This window comes from Camarhynchus parvulus, chromosome 13 (genome assembly GCF_901933205.1).
Source record: "Camarhynchus parvulus chromosome 13, STF_HiC, whole genome shotgun sequence".
In the NCBI taxonomy this organism is placed as follows: Eukaryota; Metazoa; Chordata; class Aves; order Passeriformes; family Thraupidae; genus Camarhynchus; species Camarhynchus parvulus.
Genome location: NC_044583.1, coordinates 7653006 through 7671051, shown reverse-complemented (window position 1 = coordinate 7671051; position 18046 = coordinate 7653006). Strand labels below are relative to the sequence as shown.

At 46.5% G+C, this 18046-nt stretch overlaps 1 protein-coding gene across 1 annotated transcript in view; it reads left to right on the top strand.

Annotated features, from left to right (window-relative positions):
* Positions 1-3581: 3581 nt before the first annotated feature.
* The window catches only part of PDLIM4 (PDZ and LIM domain 4), a 45391-nt gene continuing 30926 nt past the window's right edge, over positions 3582-18046 (top strand). Inside the window, exons 1-2 of the mRNA XM_030957592.1 lie at positions 3582-3774; positions 17794-17945. Coding sequence (XP_030813452.1) covers positions 3682-3774; positions 17794-17945 — 245 coding nt within the window. The 5' untranslated portion in view covers positions 3582-3681. The remainder of the gene's footprint in view (positions 3775-17793; positions 17946-18046) is intronic.

Genomic DNA, 18046 nt, shown 5'->3' with positions numbered 1-18046 from the left:
GTCCCCTGCCATGGGCAGGGACACCTTATATCAGCCCAGGCTGCTCCAAGACCTTTCCCACCTGGCCCTGAATACTTCCAGGGATGGATAACTCATTACTAACTTCAGCCACTGAAATGGCTCTAAGCAGAAACAGCCAGAGCCCTGATGGCATTTTGTACAAGCAAGAAAATCTCCTGACCTGGAGAAGAGCTATCAAGCCATAATGATGCTTTAAATCATCCTCATATAGACAGATGTTCAAAACCAAAGCATTGAAGGGTCATTATCAGGACTCTCAGATAAACACAGACCTCTGCTAAATATTGGGAGGGTGGCAGATGGAAAACGTGAATGTTCATTCAGAATGGGACACAAAGATCCATAGTTTACCCAGTCAGTCTGTGATAACAAAGGAAGGAAACTGAGAGTGTCACCAGTGGTGAAGTAGAGCCTGAATGGAATAGTCAAAAACAGAAACAAAGAGGTGATAAGTCTCTGGGGTGGAAAAATACTGGAAACAAATATCAAGGAAAATATTGGGGAGGGGAAAGATAGATAAAGTGAACAAAGTGATGAGATTGAATTCATGAACATGTTTGACCTCCCTTTGAATAATGTGTGGTCTTTGTTAGAGCTCGCTGTCGGGTTTCAGCACTCAGCTGAAGAATGAGCACATTGGCAATTCTGCATTTCAGATGGAAGTTGAGGTTTGCTCCCACAGCAAGGTTCAGCTGCTGTTGGTCCTGTTAATTTCTCTTAATTAGTTCCAATTAGATTTTAGAAATTACCTGAAATAGAATTGAAAAATTCTCACTGAGCAACCTGTTCTAGAGGAATGTGTCTCTGTCTGTGGGGTTTGGAATAAGCTGATCTTTAAGGTCCCATCCAACCTAAGCCATTCTGTGATTCTATGATTCCCTCAAAGAAAAAACCAGAAATTTATGAGCCCACTTTAGGTGGTTGAAGTGAGAGCTGATTGGGTCCTTTGTAGACTGCAGTCATGTTTGCTTTGCTCAAAGAAAGCACATATGAAAAGGTGAGTGAGCAGCTGAGACAACACGGGGCACCTGTGCACCATGGACCTCTTTAGCTAATGCTCTCATTCCCTGCATCCTGGGGAAAACATCTATGACAGACGGGTGCAAAATTAGTTCCTGATACATTCTGAATCCTGAGAGCTGCTCTGCATGTGAACACTTTCAATCAGGAGCAATTTAAATGCAGAAAGTTTTCTTCATAGTAAAACTGCCTCTACTTCACACAGTGTAGTGTATTCTGGAATATAGTCTCAGAATAAACACACCCACGAATTTATACCGATTTGGCTATTTTGTTTTACTTGGGTTAAGTCTTAGATGAGGCATCAGTTCCATAAGGAGTGATCTGGGCTGAGCATTCAAAAAGCCTTGAAGAGAAAGTGCCTTGGAGCCAGCAGTTTCCTGTCTGCTTTTGAAATGAATACTCTAATGGAGGGGATTTCTGTGTTTTGATCATCTTTTGCCTCTGCCAGCAAATTACTTGGAACCCCTGAAGCTTTGCTGCACAGAGGAGCTGCCCTTTCCAGCAGGGTGCAGTTCAGAACCCACCCAGGGAATGGAGCTCCAGCGAATGGCAGTGGGAAATGTTTGACTCTGGGTTTCGCTTTTTCCTCTTTTTTTCCATAGCTCTGGTTTATTGTTGCTACTTTCCAGTAAACTTCGTGCCCTTCACAGCAAGAATTTTTTCTTTCCCCTCCTAAGAGGAAGGAGATGCCATTGCTGACATGCTGCATTTGTGCACGTTTTTAACTCTGTCCTTCAGAGAATCCTCCTAATCACTGAACAGCGAGAGCAGGAGAGGTGGGACGCAACCAGTCCTCCAGCTCTCTGTGAGAGGAATTTTGCTGTTTGGCTGGGTGGATTTTCTAACACAAGCAAGAAACCTCAGCCCAGCCTACTCCCAGGCTTCTGCAAGCTGGGTGATATCATGCAGGAATAAGGAGGTATGATTCATCACCCAGACAAAACTCAGCCTGTGTAGCCTCTGTTGGTGAAGGCAGGCTCTTGTGAGGAACAAAGAGCAGGGGAAATCTCTGCTGGTATTGGCTGCAGCTGGACCTCCCCTCTGCAGGCACCTTTCTAGCAAAGGAAACCAAGGGTATTGTGTTTCAGGTTTGTGACACAGCATGTAGACTCTACTCATGCTGCTGTATCCCAAAGCTGCAGGACAGCTCAGGAGCCTATTTAAAAGTCACAGCTGTGACCCCTGTCCTAGACCAAAGCCCAGAAAATGGGCACAGCACTGAGGCAGTCACACAAACCTTCCTGTGTCACGAGCAAAGAGCATTCACAGCACACGGCACATAAATCAAACTTGCAGAAACCAGGCAGCAAGAAGGTGCTCAATGGAACTGGACTTTTTAAACAATGAATCCTTTGTTAGGTCCTTCTTTTTCAAGTGGGAAATTCTGGTCCAACCCTTTCCAGGAAGAAAAGGAAATTTTACAGATATTTAGAGATTTTTCTCAGCTTCTGGGGGACATGCTTTGCAGCTCTGCTGACCACCCACCCCACCTGCAACCCACCGCTCTGTGCCTGCAAACCATTCCATTCAACACTCACTGGCAGCATGGGCATCTCCATGGTGCTCCAACAGTCACTGATCCAGCTGTACCACCAGGAAACTGAGATCCTCTGCAGCCAGGTGCTGCTCCAGAGACCCCTGCAAGGACACAGTAATGTTGGGGTAGAGTGGCCATGAAGATACTCTGAGGGCTGAAGCACCTCTGCTGTGGGGACAGACTGAGACACCTGGGAGCATTCAGCCTGGAGAAGAAAAGGCTCTGGGGACAATGAGAGCCTCTTCCAGTGCCTAAAGGGGCTCCTGGAGAGCTGGAGAGGGACTTGGAACATGGGGAGACAGAACAAGGGGGAACGGCTTCAAACTGACAGAGGGCAGGGGTAGGTTGGATATTAGGAATAAATTCCTCCTTGTGAGGGTGGTGAGGCCCCGGCACAGGTTGCCCAGAGCAGCTGTGGCTGCCCCATCCCTGGAAGTGTTCAAGGCCAGGTTGGACAGGGCTTGGAGCAACCTGGGACAGGGAAAGGTGTCCTTGCCCACAGCAGGGATTTGGATTGAGATGACATTTCAGGTCCATCCCAAACGAAACCACTCTGTGATTCTGTGATTGTTTTCCTGGAAGTTTATCTTTTGGCCAAGTGACGACTGTGAAAGATTCACAAACTGCTTTAAACCAAATCTGATTATTTCCTTGAACTTTTTTCTCATTCGGGAGACTTATTGTAATGAATAAAACAGTCACAACCAAACGTTTACTGACCTATTGCATCATTTTCCTTGCACTGCAGAAGATGAAACTGCAGTGAGGGGGACTTTGACCCAAACCACACCAAACTTTACTTTTGCATACTGGTAGTATGCTTTACTACCAGCAAAGTACTGCAACTTTACCACTGCGAGTAATCGCTCTGAACCCCACCTATAAAAGGATCCAGGGGGAAATCTGTGCCGAAGCTCCCCTAAGGCCAGCCGGGTCGGGTCTATCCCTCCCCCCCGGCACGCCTTGAGGGCGGGGTGTGCCGGGAGGCGGGATCGGTGGGTGCAGGAGGCGGGATCGCTCCGTGCCGGCGCTGGGATCGCTCGGTGCCGGCGCTCGGAGTTGCAGCAGTCCGCGGGCAGGGAGCGCCCGCCGCCGCCGCTATGGCCCACTCGGTGGTCCTGCGTGGCCCTTCGCCGTGGGGTTTTCGTCTGGTGGGCGGTAAAGACTTCAGCGCCCCGCTGACCATCTCCAGGGTGAGCTCGCAGGGGGAGCGGGGCGGCCGCAGGTGATGGGGCCGGGCGGGTGGTACCCGGAGCCGGGCGGGCTCTGCCGGGGCCGGGCGGGCGGCAGCGCTTGGGCTCTCTGCAGCTCCAAATTATTCTGTATGCACTCAGATAAGTGCTCCACTCTGAGCTTTGCGCTGTTTCAGCTGCTTTCCCCAGTGTTACAGCGTTCTCCGTGCTTTAGTTTTTTGGATGTTAATTCATAAGGATCTGCTTTCAAAGTTTTTACTGTTCGCAGGGTTTGGATTCGTGCCCTGGACTGAGTTCACAGGCTGTTGGGGTTTTTAAAGAAGGCATGAGTTAAGTCAACAAGAAGTTTCTCCATGCAGGCTGCAGTGTTCTGGGGTCTATGTGGGCTGGTAATAATTACTGTGTAAGTGTACTCACACTTGCGTTTGACCTTATAAATATGTATTCTGGAAAATTCTTTGCTAAGACGCCCCAGATAGATTGAAATAGGCTTTGTGTGTAGATACATGTGCAAACAAAGCAACCCCCGTGCAGGAAGGCCGGCGGCGCGGTGCTGTGATGGATGAGGTGCTGGGTGTGAGCTGGGCACGCTCCTTGGGGCACTGATGTGTCCATGCCCTGCTCTGCCTGCCCGGCATGTCGGGCTCTGCAGCACTGCCCAGCTCCCCTGGGCAGCTGCTGCTGCTGGATTTCTGGAACAAACACTGAGTGCATTTGAAAGGAGCTGTAGCCTAGAAATACCGTTGTAATGCGCGCAAGCCGTTTGCCGTCTTTTCATTCATCTGCCAAAGCTGTGACAGAAAAGAGAAAACACGTATCCTGAGTTTCAGAGAAATAATTATGGAAGAGAGCGTGTTTTAAAGAGGTTTAGTTTGTCTTTGAGTTCAGACATATCTATTGCATGGCTTTGTTTCTGTTTCTACTTTGGCCTGTCCCTTTCCCAGTGCTCCAGTGAGGGCTGTTTTGGAGGAGAAGCAGGAGGAGCTGGATGGAGGACAGGGAAGGTGGGGTGGTGCAGGTGGGGCTGGCTGTGCAGCACGGGGGAGCTGTGTTCCATACAGCCAGGGGAATGTGCTGTGAGAGGGGCACTCGGCTTTTGGGGTTCAGCCTGAACCTCCTGGACATGGAGAGTTCTATTTCTCCCCTGGTAACATGGGATGTATCAAAAATCACTTCCCAGCAATTGTAGAAATGTTCTTGTTGTGGAAGTGAACATCTGAACTCAGTGGAGGGAGCCAGTTTTCTTGTTACTTTAGAAAAAAACCCAACTGGTTTAATATTAAACAAGGAAAACCGAAGTCTGCTTCTGCCTAGATAGGTGGCTTGCCAAATTTCTTGTTTGATTCAGCAAACCTGGGAGGTGTGAGGAGGATGATTCTCCTCAGGCCAGTCTTGCTGTGGATCACCAGGAGTTGTAATGCAAGAAGCAGATGCAGGGTGTTATTCCATTTGGCAGCCTTTTAAATTGGATGCTTTTTAAATTCAGTTCTCCCTGAGGAGTGGGCTGATGCTCTGATGTGCTGTACTCTAACAGCTGCTCCTGGAGGGTGGGAAACAAATCACTAGGATGTAAATAGAGATGTAGGGTGCTCTGCTTGGGCTCCAGTCTCTAAACACAAGAAAAGAGTTCACTTGCTTTGCAAATACCTGAAAATGTTAAAGCTGGGGAAGAATTATCTTCTGCTACAGCTCCTGGTGATGGGGATGCAGGAAGGGGCTGCTGGAGGGCTCCTCGGAGAGCCTGGGCTTTGCTTGGTGGTGGCTCTGTGCAACCCTGCTACTGTGCAGAGCACTGATCATGGCTGTTGTGCTGCCATATTCCCTTTTATTCTGTAATTGTCCAGGAAATCTGTTCTTTCTGGCTTTAGATCTTGGCAAAGGGGGCTGGGGGCTTCCCGTCTGCAGGAATGAGAAGCCTCCATCCCCTTTGCCCAGCCTGGCTCACAGCAGGAGACTCTTGCTAATTGTGGAGGCTTTTGGCTGACTTCTGCTTCCCTTCAAAGTGCCTTTCTTCTTTAATTTCAGTTTTATTTGTTTTATACTAAAATGCCATTAAATTACAAACATCTTTGGAAAGGCAGAAATCCTGCTGGGAGGCAGGACCACACTCTCAGATTCCCACATCCAGCTGTGGGCCCAGGATGCCAACATGTGCTGGGTGTGCTGGGCTGCCTGAGGGGTGTGGGACTGCTGTGTCCCACTGCTTGGCCAAAGGGAGCTGGGGATCAACTTGTCACAAGGCGTTTGGGCTGTACAGCTCTGCAAGCATCCCACTTGGACTGGTCATGTTGGGAAATCAGGTTGCAGTTTGGGATTTGAGGCATCCAAGGCCACCCACATTCAGTTCTGGGTGCTGGAGGCTGGAAATAATGAAAGGAGCTGCCAGGGTACGCTGAGAAAGAGGCACAGTGGTGTTGGGCAAGGGACAAAGCTGAAGGTGGTCCACAAAGTGTCTTGTGATAATATTGTCAAGAGATAAATGAGAATATATGGATTTGCTAGCATGGAACATGACAATGACCCTGTCCTGCTTTGGGATGGAACTTGCCTTGCTCATAAGGGTTTACTTTGGCCTTTAGCCGCTGTGGGGTGGTTGTGTCTGTGCAGGTGCTGATGGTATTCAGTCTGTCCCTTGCAGCTGTCTCTAATAGGCTTATGACATTAAGCAATGGTCTTTTTTTCTTGAAAGCAGATCACTTCTCTCTGTGATTTGATAAGTCTTAAGTGACAAGGGGTAAGGATCTGATTGCTCTGCTGAGCAGCTGATGCTGAGCTCTGCCCTGGAGAGGCCAGGGCTCCAGGTGGGATGTTGAGTTCCTTGGTATTAAAGATAAATGCAAATCCAGAAGGGCATGCTTAGGGCATCTCTCTCATACAGTCACATGAAAAGTTAGGTGTGCTATAGCCACCCTTTTATCCTGTTTCTTCTTTTATATTCAGGAGGACCCATATTATAGCAGGGCTGGAGTTTGCTGGGCTGGTTTGGGGGCATGCAGCCCTGAGGGTGAGACTGGTGTGTTGTCAGCACAGGGCTCAGTTTGTTTTATAGCCACTGTTACAGTGAGCTAACAGTAGGTGTAGGACATCACATCATTAATTGTTACTCCTCCTAATGATATTTATGGGGGTAGGAAATGATCCAAAATATATGCTTCGAGTTGACCTTAATGACTTGACAGAAAGTTGTTTAATTAAATTTCTGGTAGCTGCTTTTCCTCGGTTGAGCAGGCTAATACCGGGTGCTGTGTTTGCCCTCTGTGGGAAAGGGGGTTCCCTGTGGCTCTAACTCCAGTGACAACATTCCTTTTGACCAGCAGCCATGGCTCAGGAACAGGAATGGAATAACTCACTTGGCTGTTCCCAGTGTTGTGCTTGTAACCACATCAGTGAGTGCTGTGGTTCTGTGTGGGATCACAGTTGATCTACCCCCTTGCCTGGGATTAAAAGATAATCAGTCATTAGCGTAACTGGAGGAGCTGAATGCATTTAATCATTTGAACTTGCTTGTCCTGCTCCTGGAGCAGCTGATGTCATCATCTGCCCAGTTCTGCCAGTGTTAATCCATGCACTTGCTGTTTTTGAAATCATAGATAAATTACTTAGCTAAACAGATAATTGACAAATGGACCAATTCCAGTATTTTTAATGAGATTTTAATACAATTTTTCCTTTATCTGCTGGCTTCAACATTAGTTTACCCACTGATCTCTAGAGGAGCAGCAAAAATGCAAGTTTCAGCTTTGACTTGCAACTGTAACACAAGAAGGATGAGAAATAATTGGTCTGCAATCCATTATCCAGGTATTGTTTGAGTTAAGGTTGACTTTTAAACTTAAGCAGCTTTCACATTTGAGCAGAGACGTGTCCTGTTAAAGGTTAGGATACTCGAGAAAGAATTCTGCTGAGGAAGGAATTCCAGTAAAAGTGGTTTTGTTGACTCTGTCAAGGCAGCCAGCAAATGCCCAAGTCTGTGCTGTGATCCTGTGTGAATGCAGAGAGGGCTCAGTGGTGTAATACCTGGGAGGTTTGTTCTTGTGCGGGTGGGATGGCTGAGCAGAAGGGGCTCCCCAGAGCTAGGGCTGGCAGTAACTGGTTTGGTTACCCCAGGAACTCCATATGTGTTGGTGTAGAAGGCAAGGATCAGAGACAGCAGCAAAAGGAATAGGAGCTTTGTCTCTGTTTGAGACAAGTTAGGAGGATTTCAATTTCCTTAAGGTGGGTTTTTTGTTTCATATGGTTCTTATGTATTTGATAGTTTATTAGCTGGAAATGATGCACTCTGTTCAGAGCTCCCAAATGGACTGAAGAAGCCTCTCTGTGTTGCTGAATCCCAAAACTACAGCCCCACCTGATTTCTGCTGACTTTTGGCGGGTTTGCTGCCTGCGTAGAGCTGAGTGATGAAAGCAGTCGCTCACTTTGTTGCATAGTAAAGTTGTTACAGTATTTCAAGTGGGATGATTATTTCAAGTGGAAGGAAATACTTTAGCTAGTCAGTTTTTGTTTTTCTCATCATTCCTATAAACTCAGGGCCGAGAGGTTTGGGTGTTTAAGTGTGAAGCTGTGCTGGTACGGAACATTTAATCTGAGCTACAGATAAGAACTAACAGAAATATGTTGCTAATATATTTGCTGCTGAGGTGTTTCTGTCGCTGAGGCTTTGTTTAATAACTGAAAAAGAAGAATAAATGCTTGTGCTGGTTCAGGAGACAGTAGTGGTGGAACATACTGGAATGAAAACCTAATACTAATTACCATAATTAAGCACCCTGATAATCCTGAGTGGGAAAGCAGGTGGAAAGAATGATTCATGTAGATCCATGTAGGCATGCTCTGACCTTGGGGCAAGTTAACAAAATAAACCCAGCACACCCGTGAAAACACCAGGCCTCTGCCAGGCTGGACAAAGCAGCATAGGGTCAGTGTCCCTGGGTATTTGGGATTTGTGGGTTTGGGGTTTTTCTTCCTTCTCCCTTCTTATTGTTTCAAATGATGGTGATGTCAGCTTCCCCTTAAGATGGAAAGATTGCCTGTTGGGACAGGTATTCAAAATTATTTTGTAGAAGTGTGCACTTAAATCCCACTTGATAAAGTGGGTTAAAGGGAATAGTTAGATAACAGGCTTACTAGAACAACCCTGTTGGTGCAACAAGTATACAGGGGGAATTATGTGCAATTATTCTTTTTTCCCTAAACTTTTTTTGCTATGTAACACCACAGATGGTTATAATCCTGGTCCTCCTGAAATTGGGTAAGTCCTTTAATTTTTATACAAATACATCATTATGAATTGTGTGGAATTAATGCAGACCAGTGTGATTTAATTTCACTTTTGATAGCTTGAGGATGAAATACATGTCACAGGAAATCCTAGAAGGAACAATATAGTATTTCTAACTGAATTTGTTTTCCAATTTCTGAGCTCTCAAAATGCCTTGACTTGTGGTTCTCAGATCCCCAAACACTTAGTAAAAACATTTTTATTTTTTAAGTCATCTGTAACCACAGGTTCTCAAGTGTGAAAGAAAACAGTAGCTCTCTCAAGATCTAGCAGTGTTGATAGAAAAGGTTAAAACAAACAAGTTCACAGAAAAATACTCTGCTTGATTTGTTATCAGTGCCAGATGTGTGCCAGAGCAAACCCCGTATCTCACTGAGCTTGTTCATGTAGTGGGTTTGTACACAGCCCCTAACACCCCACTTGCCCCAGGCCCTGGTAGATAAGGCTGTGTTTGGTTTCTACTTCAGAATTTACACAAAAACTTCAAGCAAACACAGATTTCACTATGTTACTTGAGCAACAGCAAAGATTTCAAGCCATAGTGTGGCTTTTGAGGAACTTTTACAGCCAGGAGAAGCCCAAAACAAAACTTGCTTTCTCTCCACAGAGAACACAGCTGTATTTAAAAAAAATAAAAAGTGCTGTTCAACAGGATTTCAGCCAATGAGTTTTCCAAACACCATCAAGATGCCTCACAGCCACACTCAATCCTTCTTGACAACCAGAGAAACTTGCATTCACACCCATTAAGCCTTAAGTAGTTTTACATATTGTGTGGACTGATAGTGGATTATGTGGCAATGACATTTTACAGCCCAAGCTTCAGAAAACAAAATATACCAGAATAAAGAAGATTATTTTGTTATTCTTAATTATTAGATATGGGCAGTGCACAGCTCAAAGAGAAGCTGTTTTGAGCAGTTGACTCCAGGACTGGTCGATAAGAGCAGAGGAGATTGTCAGAGAGGAGGTTTGCAGGATGCTGACCCTGCTCTGAATGCTGTTGTTTACCATAAGCAACAAAACACTTCAGAAATCTTTAGCATGTGTAAAGGTTCTGGTCCAAAAGACCAAACCCTGCAAAATACTTGACATTTACCATTAAAGCAGCTGTTTAGCAAAGGCACAAATCTCTGCACTCTGTGATTAACACTTGAGTGTGCTGCAAGAATGAAACTTCAGGTATGCTCACCAACTGGATTAAACTTTTTACGCTGAAGATTTTTTTTCTCTTTGGAGATCACTCTGTGTACACTTTCCTTTTGATGGGAAGGAAAGTGTCAGCCTGCCTTCCTGGCCAAGAGGCAGATGGTTTGGAAGGCAAACTCTAAGCAGTTCCTCTATGTCTTCTGCACAGTGCTTAAGGCTTGCTCCTGAGAAGGGCTTGAGAAGCCCTGCTGCTTGTTGAGGGGTGTCTGAGGGGGAAAACCTCACTGGAGAGCTGGCTCCTAAACCCGTGAAGGAGATGAAGCAATTCTGGCCATAAACACTTTCTGTGATGCTGCTCAGGCTGGTCTGTGCAGAGGTGGGGTACCTGAGGGACTGTGGTGGTGCTCCAAGCACACCCACACCAGGGGCTCACTGGTGTCCCCAGGGCAGCTCTCCCTCCCTGGCCTTGCTCCCTAACAAGGCAAAGTAAACACAGAGCAGATTTAAGTGTAGTGGCAGCTGTATTGCTGAGTGGGGCTGTTCTGTGCAGAATCTTTAACTTGTCTGTGGGGGAGGGAGTAAGGGGCTCCTGGTGGCTGTGACCTGGGGAGTGCTCCCAGAGCTGTGCTGTGTGACCTTGGGATGAGCAAGAGAGCTGGTGACAGGATACACCAGGTGATCCTTGTGGATCCCTTCCTTGTTTTTCTCAGTCCATGTTCTGATGTTTGCACATGGGTTAGTGGCTGGTTGCTCTAAAGCACATGTCCAGTTTCACTGATTCTCAGCCTCTTCTTTGTACAGAGCCCTCATACTTTGGGCTGGGTTAGGATCTGCTCTATGAAACTGTTTCTATATTTGGATTTGGATCCATTAGTACTTGGATTCAAAAGGATTTTTGACTTTCTTGCCTTTTATAATACTTGTACTCTGATTCTTTCCCTTGTATTGTTTTAAGCTTGTTTTCTTCAGTAGTTAAATGAATTCAGATTCCATGAACTGTATTGTTCATGTACTGGGCTGTGAGCTTATCTAAATAATGTCTCGATACATCAGACTTTATATAAGCAACTAGAAAAATGCAAATGAATTGGCAAGGAATTCAAGGCAGGATGCTTTGAAAAGCTGAAGAGAATCCCTGGAAAGAATGTTTAAAGGGTTTAGGGAATTTATTTTCATTAGCTAATTATTTGACTCTTGGTTCATCTTGTTTTAAAAGATACAGCTATGTAAGATCATTCCCTACCCCACAGCATGGAACAGACAGGCTTTGTTTAAAAGCTGCGAATTTTGTCACACTGTCTTGAAAGTCTCTCAAAGACTTTAATTGGGTCCTTTTGATCACAGATGCAGAACAGAAAATTCCCCCAGCCTTGCCTACAACAAACTACCACGGATTTAAGAGAAGAGTGGTGTGGTCTGTGTAGGCTTGTTTGGGATTGCACCTTTTAACCCATTAAATCCTGGCTTTGTTCACTGATGGGATGCATTAGAGTACACTTTTAATAAAAAGTGAAGATATGGCAGAGATGAAGCTGCCTTCATTATGTAGGTGGGAATGTCCTGAATAGGCACCTTTTGTTGATTTGGATAAAAAAATTCTGTGAGAATAAAGACTAACCTAATCTTTCCCATGGCTGTGCTGAGGTCTTGCAGGCAGTGAGGAGCTGCATTCCTCATCCTTCAGTCCTGACACAGGTGACCTTAGATGCAGGTTTCTGGGGAAAAGAGTAGAAATAAAAAGGGATTAAGTTAATATTACAAATTAACCTTTTACTAAATTATTGATTGTTTCAGCTTGTGGTGTTTGCCCAGTTCTGAAGTTGGCTTGAGCAAAGCTGTTTCTGAGTAGAGCCATCCTTGCAGTGGGCAGGGCTCCCATCCCTGTGAGGGCAGGGGTGCAGGCGTGGGGATTTCACCCTGGTTTGAATGCTCTCCCAGCCCTGGCTCCCTTCTGTGGCCAAGCTCCAGGGCAGATGGTAGAACACTGTCTTTCAAGAGCAAACTTCCCTTGGTGCAAATAATCTTGCTTACTAAATTAGACTGCATGGCTCCAACACCAACCAATTTAGGTTAAGCACAAGGCAGTTGCCCCAGTGTACTTTATTTTAATGTCCTGTCATTGTCAGATGCCAGCACTCAGTAAATCCTGGTGATGCTCCAGTGGCCAGATAAGAGAGCTGCTGCTGGCTTTGGGACTATCCCAATCTGTTTCATAGCATCAGAGTATGCACTTGGCTGGGGAAGGGGGCTGCTGGAGGGTAATTGCCTTAGAGGAGAGTGGACAGGTGGATAATAGTCCTGGAAAAAGCAGTGGGGAATATGGTTGAAAAAACTTGATAAACACAACCAGTTTTTTAAAATTAGAGAGTTCCCTGGTGGATGATTTGGCAAAAGGCATGGTGTGGAGGTGATGCTTGCAGGGCTGTCACTGAACCTTCTGTGGTGGCTGAAGAGGCAGAGGGCAGGGAAAGAAGGGCTGTCCACTGGGAGCTCTTTCTTTAAATTTATCTTTTTCTTACTGGAACAATAGATTTTTCTTACTGGAACAATAGAGGAGGTTGAGACAGGCACCAATATTGGACCTCTGGTATTTTTTGAAGCACAATGCTATGTGGAGGATGTGGAAAGATGTCACAAATGAGGCATATCCCGAGGGGATTAAGAAGAAGAATAATACTTTTATTAGAAAAGGGGGGAAAAGTACATTCTGGCTCCCTAGGGTAACAAATCCCTGCAGAACCCACCCTCCACAGTCATGCTGTGTGAGGAGGGGCTGTTCTCTGGGACCTGGAGAGCCTGGAGCTGCTTACCTGGGGCAAGTGCTCTGCAGACACCCCCTTGTGCTCTGCTCTACCATAGCATTGCTGGGCAGGTGGTTTGTTTCTTTTAGTCTTTTCTGTTTATAAGCTTTCTGAAGCATCTTCGTGTTTTGAGAGAGAGAAGCGAGGAAGCAGCTGCTTGTTTATGTGGAGGGGTTAAACTCAGAGGGTTGTTCTTTATTTAATTTTGGGAGAGCAGTGAAGCTGGCAGGCGTGCACTCTGCATTCTCAGAGCAGTGGCCGTGCTGTGCGTGCGCGGCTGAGAACACACCAGAGCTTCTTTGGGCATAAAAGGAGCTGGGAAAGCACCAGTGCCAGTGACCTCCCCAGCACATGAGCTGGTTCTGCACATATTTCATGCTTGGTTCCTTCCTGCTGAAAACGTAGCAGTGCTTAGGTGGTGGGTAGCACTGGGATCTGCTTAACCATCTCATGAGGAGCTCACCCCAGCCCTGCCATGGTCCCTGGTGACAGGTCACTGCACTGGACCTGTTCCTCTGAGTTGCTTTGATTCACTTGCAGAAAACTTGGGGGATTGGCCTTAAGCTGAAGTAAGAAAGATTTAGATTAGATATGAGGAAGGAATTATTTCTATGAGCGTGGTGAGGCATTGTCAGAGTTTGCCCAGAGAAGCTGTGGCTGCTACATCCCTGGAAGTGTTCAAGACCAGGTGGGATGGGGCTTGGAGCAGCCTGGGATAGTGGAAGCTGTCCCTGCCCATGGCAGGGGGGTGGAGCAAGATGATCTTTAGGGTCCCTTCCAACCCAAACCATTCTGTGATTCTATAAAACATTCAGCTCTTCTGGATTGCATCCCAGGCTGTGCCTCAGAACCTGCTGAGCACCAGGGATGGCACACAGGCAGGGGTTGGATAGTACTCCTGGAGCAGGAAGATACAGAGAGATGGTCCTCTCCCCTTTCTGCAGGACTGGCATGTCTGTGTTGGGCAACTTCACCCCAGGTCTCCATTAGTTGGCTTTGGATTTGTGTTGTTGGGAAAATATTTTGCATGCAGGACATCAGTAACCAGATGTGAGTTAGCTGATGGCTGCAGGTTCATCTCAGTGCTTCATGAACTTATGTCTTTGGAGCTCAGAGCTTCCACAAGAGGCAGGAGTCTTGTCTGATTGAAAAATAAAAACCTTTAGGGGAATTGTAATACAAATAGTTATGTTTCTTTAAGCCCGTGCTGTTTGCTGTGGGTTTGGCTCTTGGTGCTGTACACAGGACTGCTCTGAAGATTCATTGAGGTGGCTGTCACCCCATGGCACAAGCAGGGGTCTTTGGGAGCTACGTGGCCTCGTAGGGAGCAGGACCCCACTGAGCTGCTGATGGCATGGGGGCTTAGACCACCCCATTGACCCACAGAACTCCCCACCTGAAACACCAACACTTGGTGGGGCCCTGCTGCCCTGGGGCTTCGCAGGGTGTGAGGGGCTGGGCTGGCTCCTTGCTGGTGTGTGACTGCCCTGCCCAAGCTCCTCACTGCAGAAATGGACCCCAGCAGCCCAAATGCTGGCAGGCACCTAGCCCAGGCAAGATGAGGTGTGGCACACGCAGGGTGCAGCAGGTGCCAGGGCACATAACCCACATTAGGTCCTGGTGCATGAGCTGGGACCTGGCTTAAGGGCACTCTCTGCTGCCTGTGGTGGGTAGATAGCTCACACCACCCTGAGTTACATATCCATTGGTCTGGGCTTGGTCTGTGCTCATTCAGCATTGATTTTTGAAATGGTTTGGTTTTGGCACAGATGGAGAGCTCAAAACCAAATAAAATCTTACCACTGTTTTTCTTAATCCTCTCCTGTTCCCAAACATCAATTCCTTTGGAGGCCTCTTTCAAGAGCACAGGGCTGCAGTGACTTGGTGCAGGTTTTCTTTGCAGTGTTTTTAACTTCATAACCTGTCTGATTACTCTCAGATTCGTGTCTGCTTCCTTGAAGTCACCCACACTGTGGTTCTGGCTCAGGGCAGACCTGAGGGCTCTCTGAAGAGAGGCACAAGTGAGTGCCTCTGATCCAAGCTCCATCCCAACACCTCTGTGCTTTGCCAGGCTCCAATGTCATACAATCACAGAGTCCTTTGTGGGACAAGATTTTTAGGACCATTGAGTCCAGCTGTTAACCCAGCACTGCTGAGGTCACCACTAAGCCATGTCCAAAACAGGCAGAACCCCTGCACTTGGATTGAGGCACAGCACTGACCCATAACCACACCTGTCAGGTTTTCTGTGGAGTGTTTGGTTGTCAGTGGCTTTGCACAGCTGTGGGTCAGGAGAACTTAGTCTACAGTATTTTAAATATTATTCACTAAAATACAAACTTTGGGCCTGACAGACATTACAGTAATGATTCCCAAGCTGTTTAGACACTGATGCTGTATCTCAGATGAATTCTTGGAGTGCAGCTCCATTTCAAGCCCTCGGTCAACTCCACAGCTAGCATAAAATGCTAATATAAAAATACTGCCAAAATAATTTGAAATGAAGCAGAAGCTTAAATTAGGAAACAGCTAAAAATCCCATTTGTGAACAGCTTATTCTTCAAGGAAGCTACAATGTGGTTAAGATCAGTACAGGGGGAAAAAATCCATCAGACATCTAGACAGCACTGAATAGACAAGAACAAAATACAGCTGTCCTGGGTCAGGCTGAAGGTCTGTTAGTCTAAAAGCCTGATGGCAGTCAGAGCTGTGGGATGAACACTGGGGGAAGCAGATAACAGCAGGCAAGAGCATGGAGGTGCTTCCTTGGAGTTGCTGGTTGAGCTTTAGATTGACTTTCTGGTGAGCCTGGCAGCTTCTGTGGCTGTGAAAGGACCCTAATGCCCTGTGAATGGATATATGGGTCAAAAACCCCTAACAATGCCAAGGGAAAATAATCCTGTCCTGGCTTGAAATGCCCTGTGTCAGAGCTGATGTGTGTGGAGCTGAGAGCCATCTCCTGTTGTTTGCTCTGAGCTGAGTCACAGGGCAGCCCCTGAGCAGTTGGTCTGGGCAGGTTTGTTGAAGCCAAACAGCCCAGCTGAAACTATTGAAGGGCAAATGGCAAATACTGATTTACTCTGACAATGCAACAAAAGCTGTAACTTGGGCTGCCAGTTCTACTTAATTGTCAGAAGTGGTTTGGAGCTTGTCAAACACCTTCAGGTTTGTGTTTCAGCATTGCCAGGAGCTGTGCAGCAATGCAGTGTTACACTGGGGCTGCCTGCCGCTCACCAGGGATAGCTCTACTGCAATCCACAGGGGCTGTTGTGGTAAGACTAAATCCTCTTCTAATTCCCTACAAAAAAAGAACAAATTGTCCCTGGAAGTGTTGAAGGCCAGGTTGGATGTGGCTTGGAGCAACCTGGATGGAATGTGCTACTGTGTTGGAACAAGATGATCTTTAAAGTGATCTTTAATCCTACAAGCCATTGTAGGGTTCTATGAAATCAAGATGAAGGCTGGGATGTGCAGTGCATGCCCCCTTTCTAAAAAAAGCCCCACGTGTTTAAGGATGACCTGTGGCTGGGGGCTTCTGGGCACTGGGGAACTGCCCCACTTGGGCTTACTGCCTGAAAAACTACACCTGGTCTTCCTGGTTGCTGTCATGCACTGCTGTAAGCCAAGGGCAGGTGGTGGGTACAGCAGTGCTCCTGTTGTCTGGATTTCTCAAGCAGGGTGGGGCAGAAACCCACCACATAAGTCAGGGAATTCCATCTGTGTAAATCAAGAGTAAACAGAACAAAAGCACCAGCTTGCTTTAGTGCAGTGACACATGAATAACCAAAAGTCAGGCTTGCCATAACTTCTCAGTTGATAAAATGTGTTTGGTTAGCAGATGCTGTGAATAAACTGAAGAGGAAATTAGAGGGAAAGCACATAGCATAGAGTTTAAGCAGACATGTTTACCTGTTCTAAATATGCCTTGCATCATTCTATATTACTGTAAAATTAAAACCACATTTAGGATGATGTAAATGAAATGGTAATTTCTCAAGAACCTCTTTTATGGGCGATAGGATTGGTCTTGTTGCTGACCACAAACTGTACCTGGACCTGTCATTAGTTCTTCAGGAAAGAAGTTAGAAGTTTTATAAGGTTCTGGCACTGTGACAAAACCCGAAGGAAAGAATTGTGGAGGCTAAAAGAGCTGTGTGATATTTATAGAATAAAATCATGGAATCGTTTAGGATGGAAATGATCTTAAAAATCCTTGATTCCAGCTGTTACCTCACCACTGCCAAGACTACCACTAAACCATGCTCCCAAGTGCCATATCTGCTAAATCCCTCTGGGGCTGGTGACCATGCAGGGCTAGAAAGAGACAAGTCATTTGGATGTCAGTCCAGAAGAAGCGATGTCAAACGTGGCCTCTCCCCCAGGCAGGGGGATGGTGGTTAACCAGAGGAGGGTTTCATGTGCTGCCTAGGGACTGACTCTTGCAGCGTTGTGAAAGGTCTGCAAGCCAAAGGAGTGTGAAACATCTCTCTGGAAAGAGCATATTGCATTATTTCAAGCAAGAGACAAATGTGAAGAGGGGACCTGGTCACACAGTGGCTGGAGTTGACTGAAATTCCTTATTGCAAAGAGTGTTGTTGTAGGGGATGGCCCTTGGAGACCTGAGAGCTCTGACGTCCAACCCCAGTTAGGTGCTGTTGGTGAAGAGAAAACACATATTCTCCAGAAATAACTCTTCCCTTTACCTGCATCTTACTCCAAGAAACTGGACTTCTTTTTTTAAAAAAAACCCAACATTCTTTTAAGTAACCCTTTTTATTTCCCCCCCCCAGATTAACCCTGGCAGTAAAGCAGCCATGGCAGACCTGTGCCCAGGAGACATTATTCTGGCTATTAATGGAGAGAACACGGACAACATGACGCATCTAGAAGCTCAAAACAAGATCAAGGCATGTGTGGACCAGCTGCTGCTCTCTGTGAACAGGTTGGTTCTCTCTGATGTGCTCCTGTGTCAGTTTTGCTCAGAGGGCTTTTGGCTGGCCCTGGAGCAGATATGAGCTCTCAGGATGTGTTCTTGGAGCACCC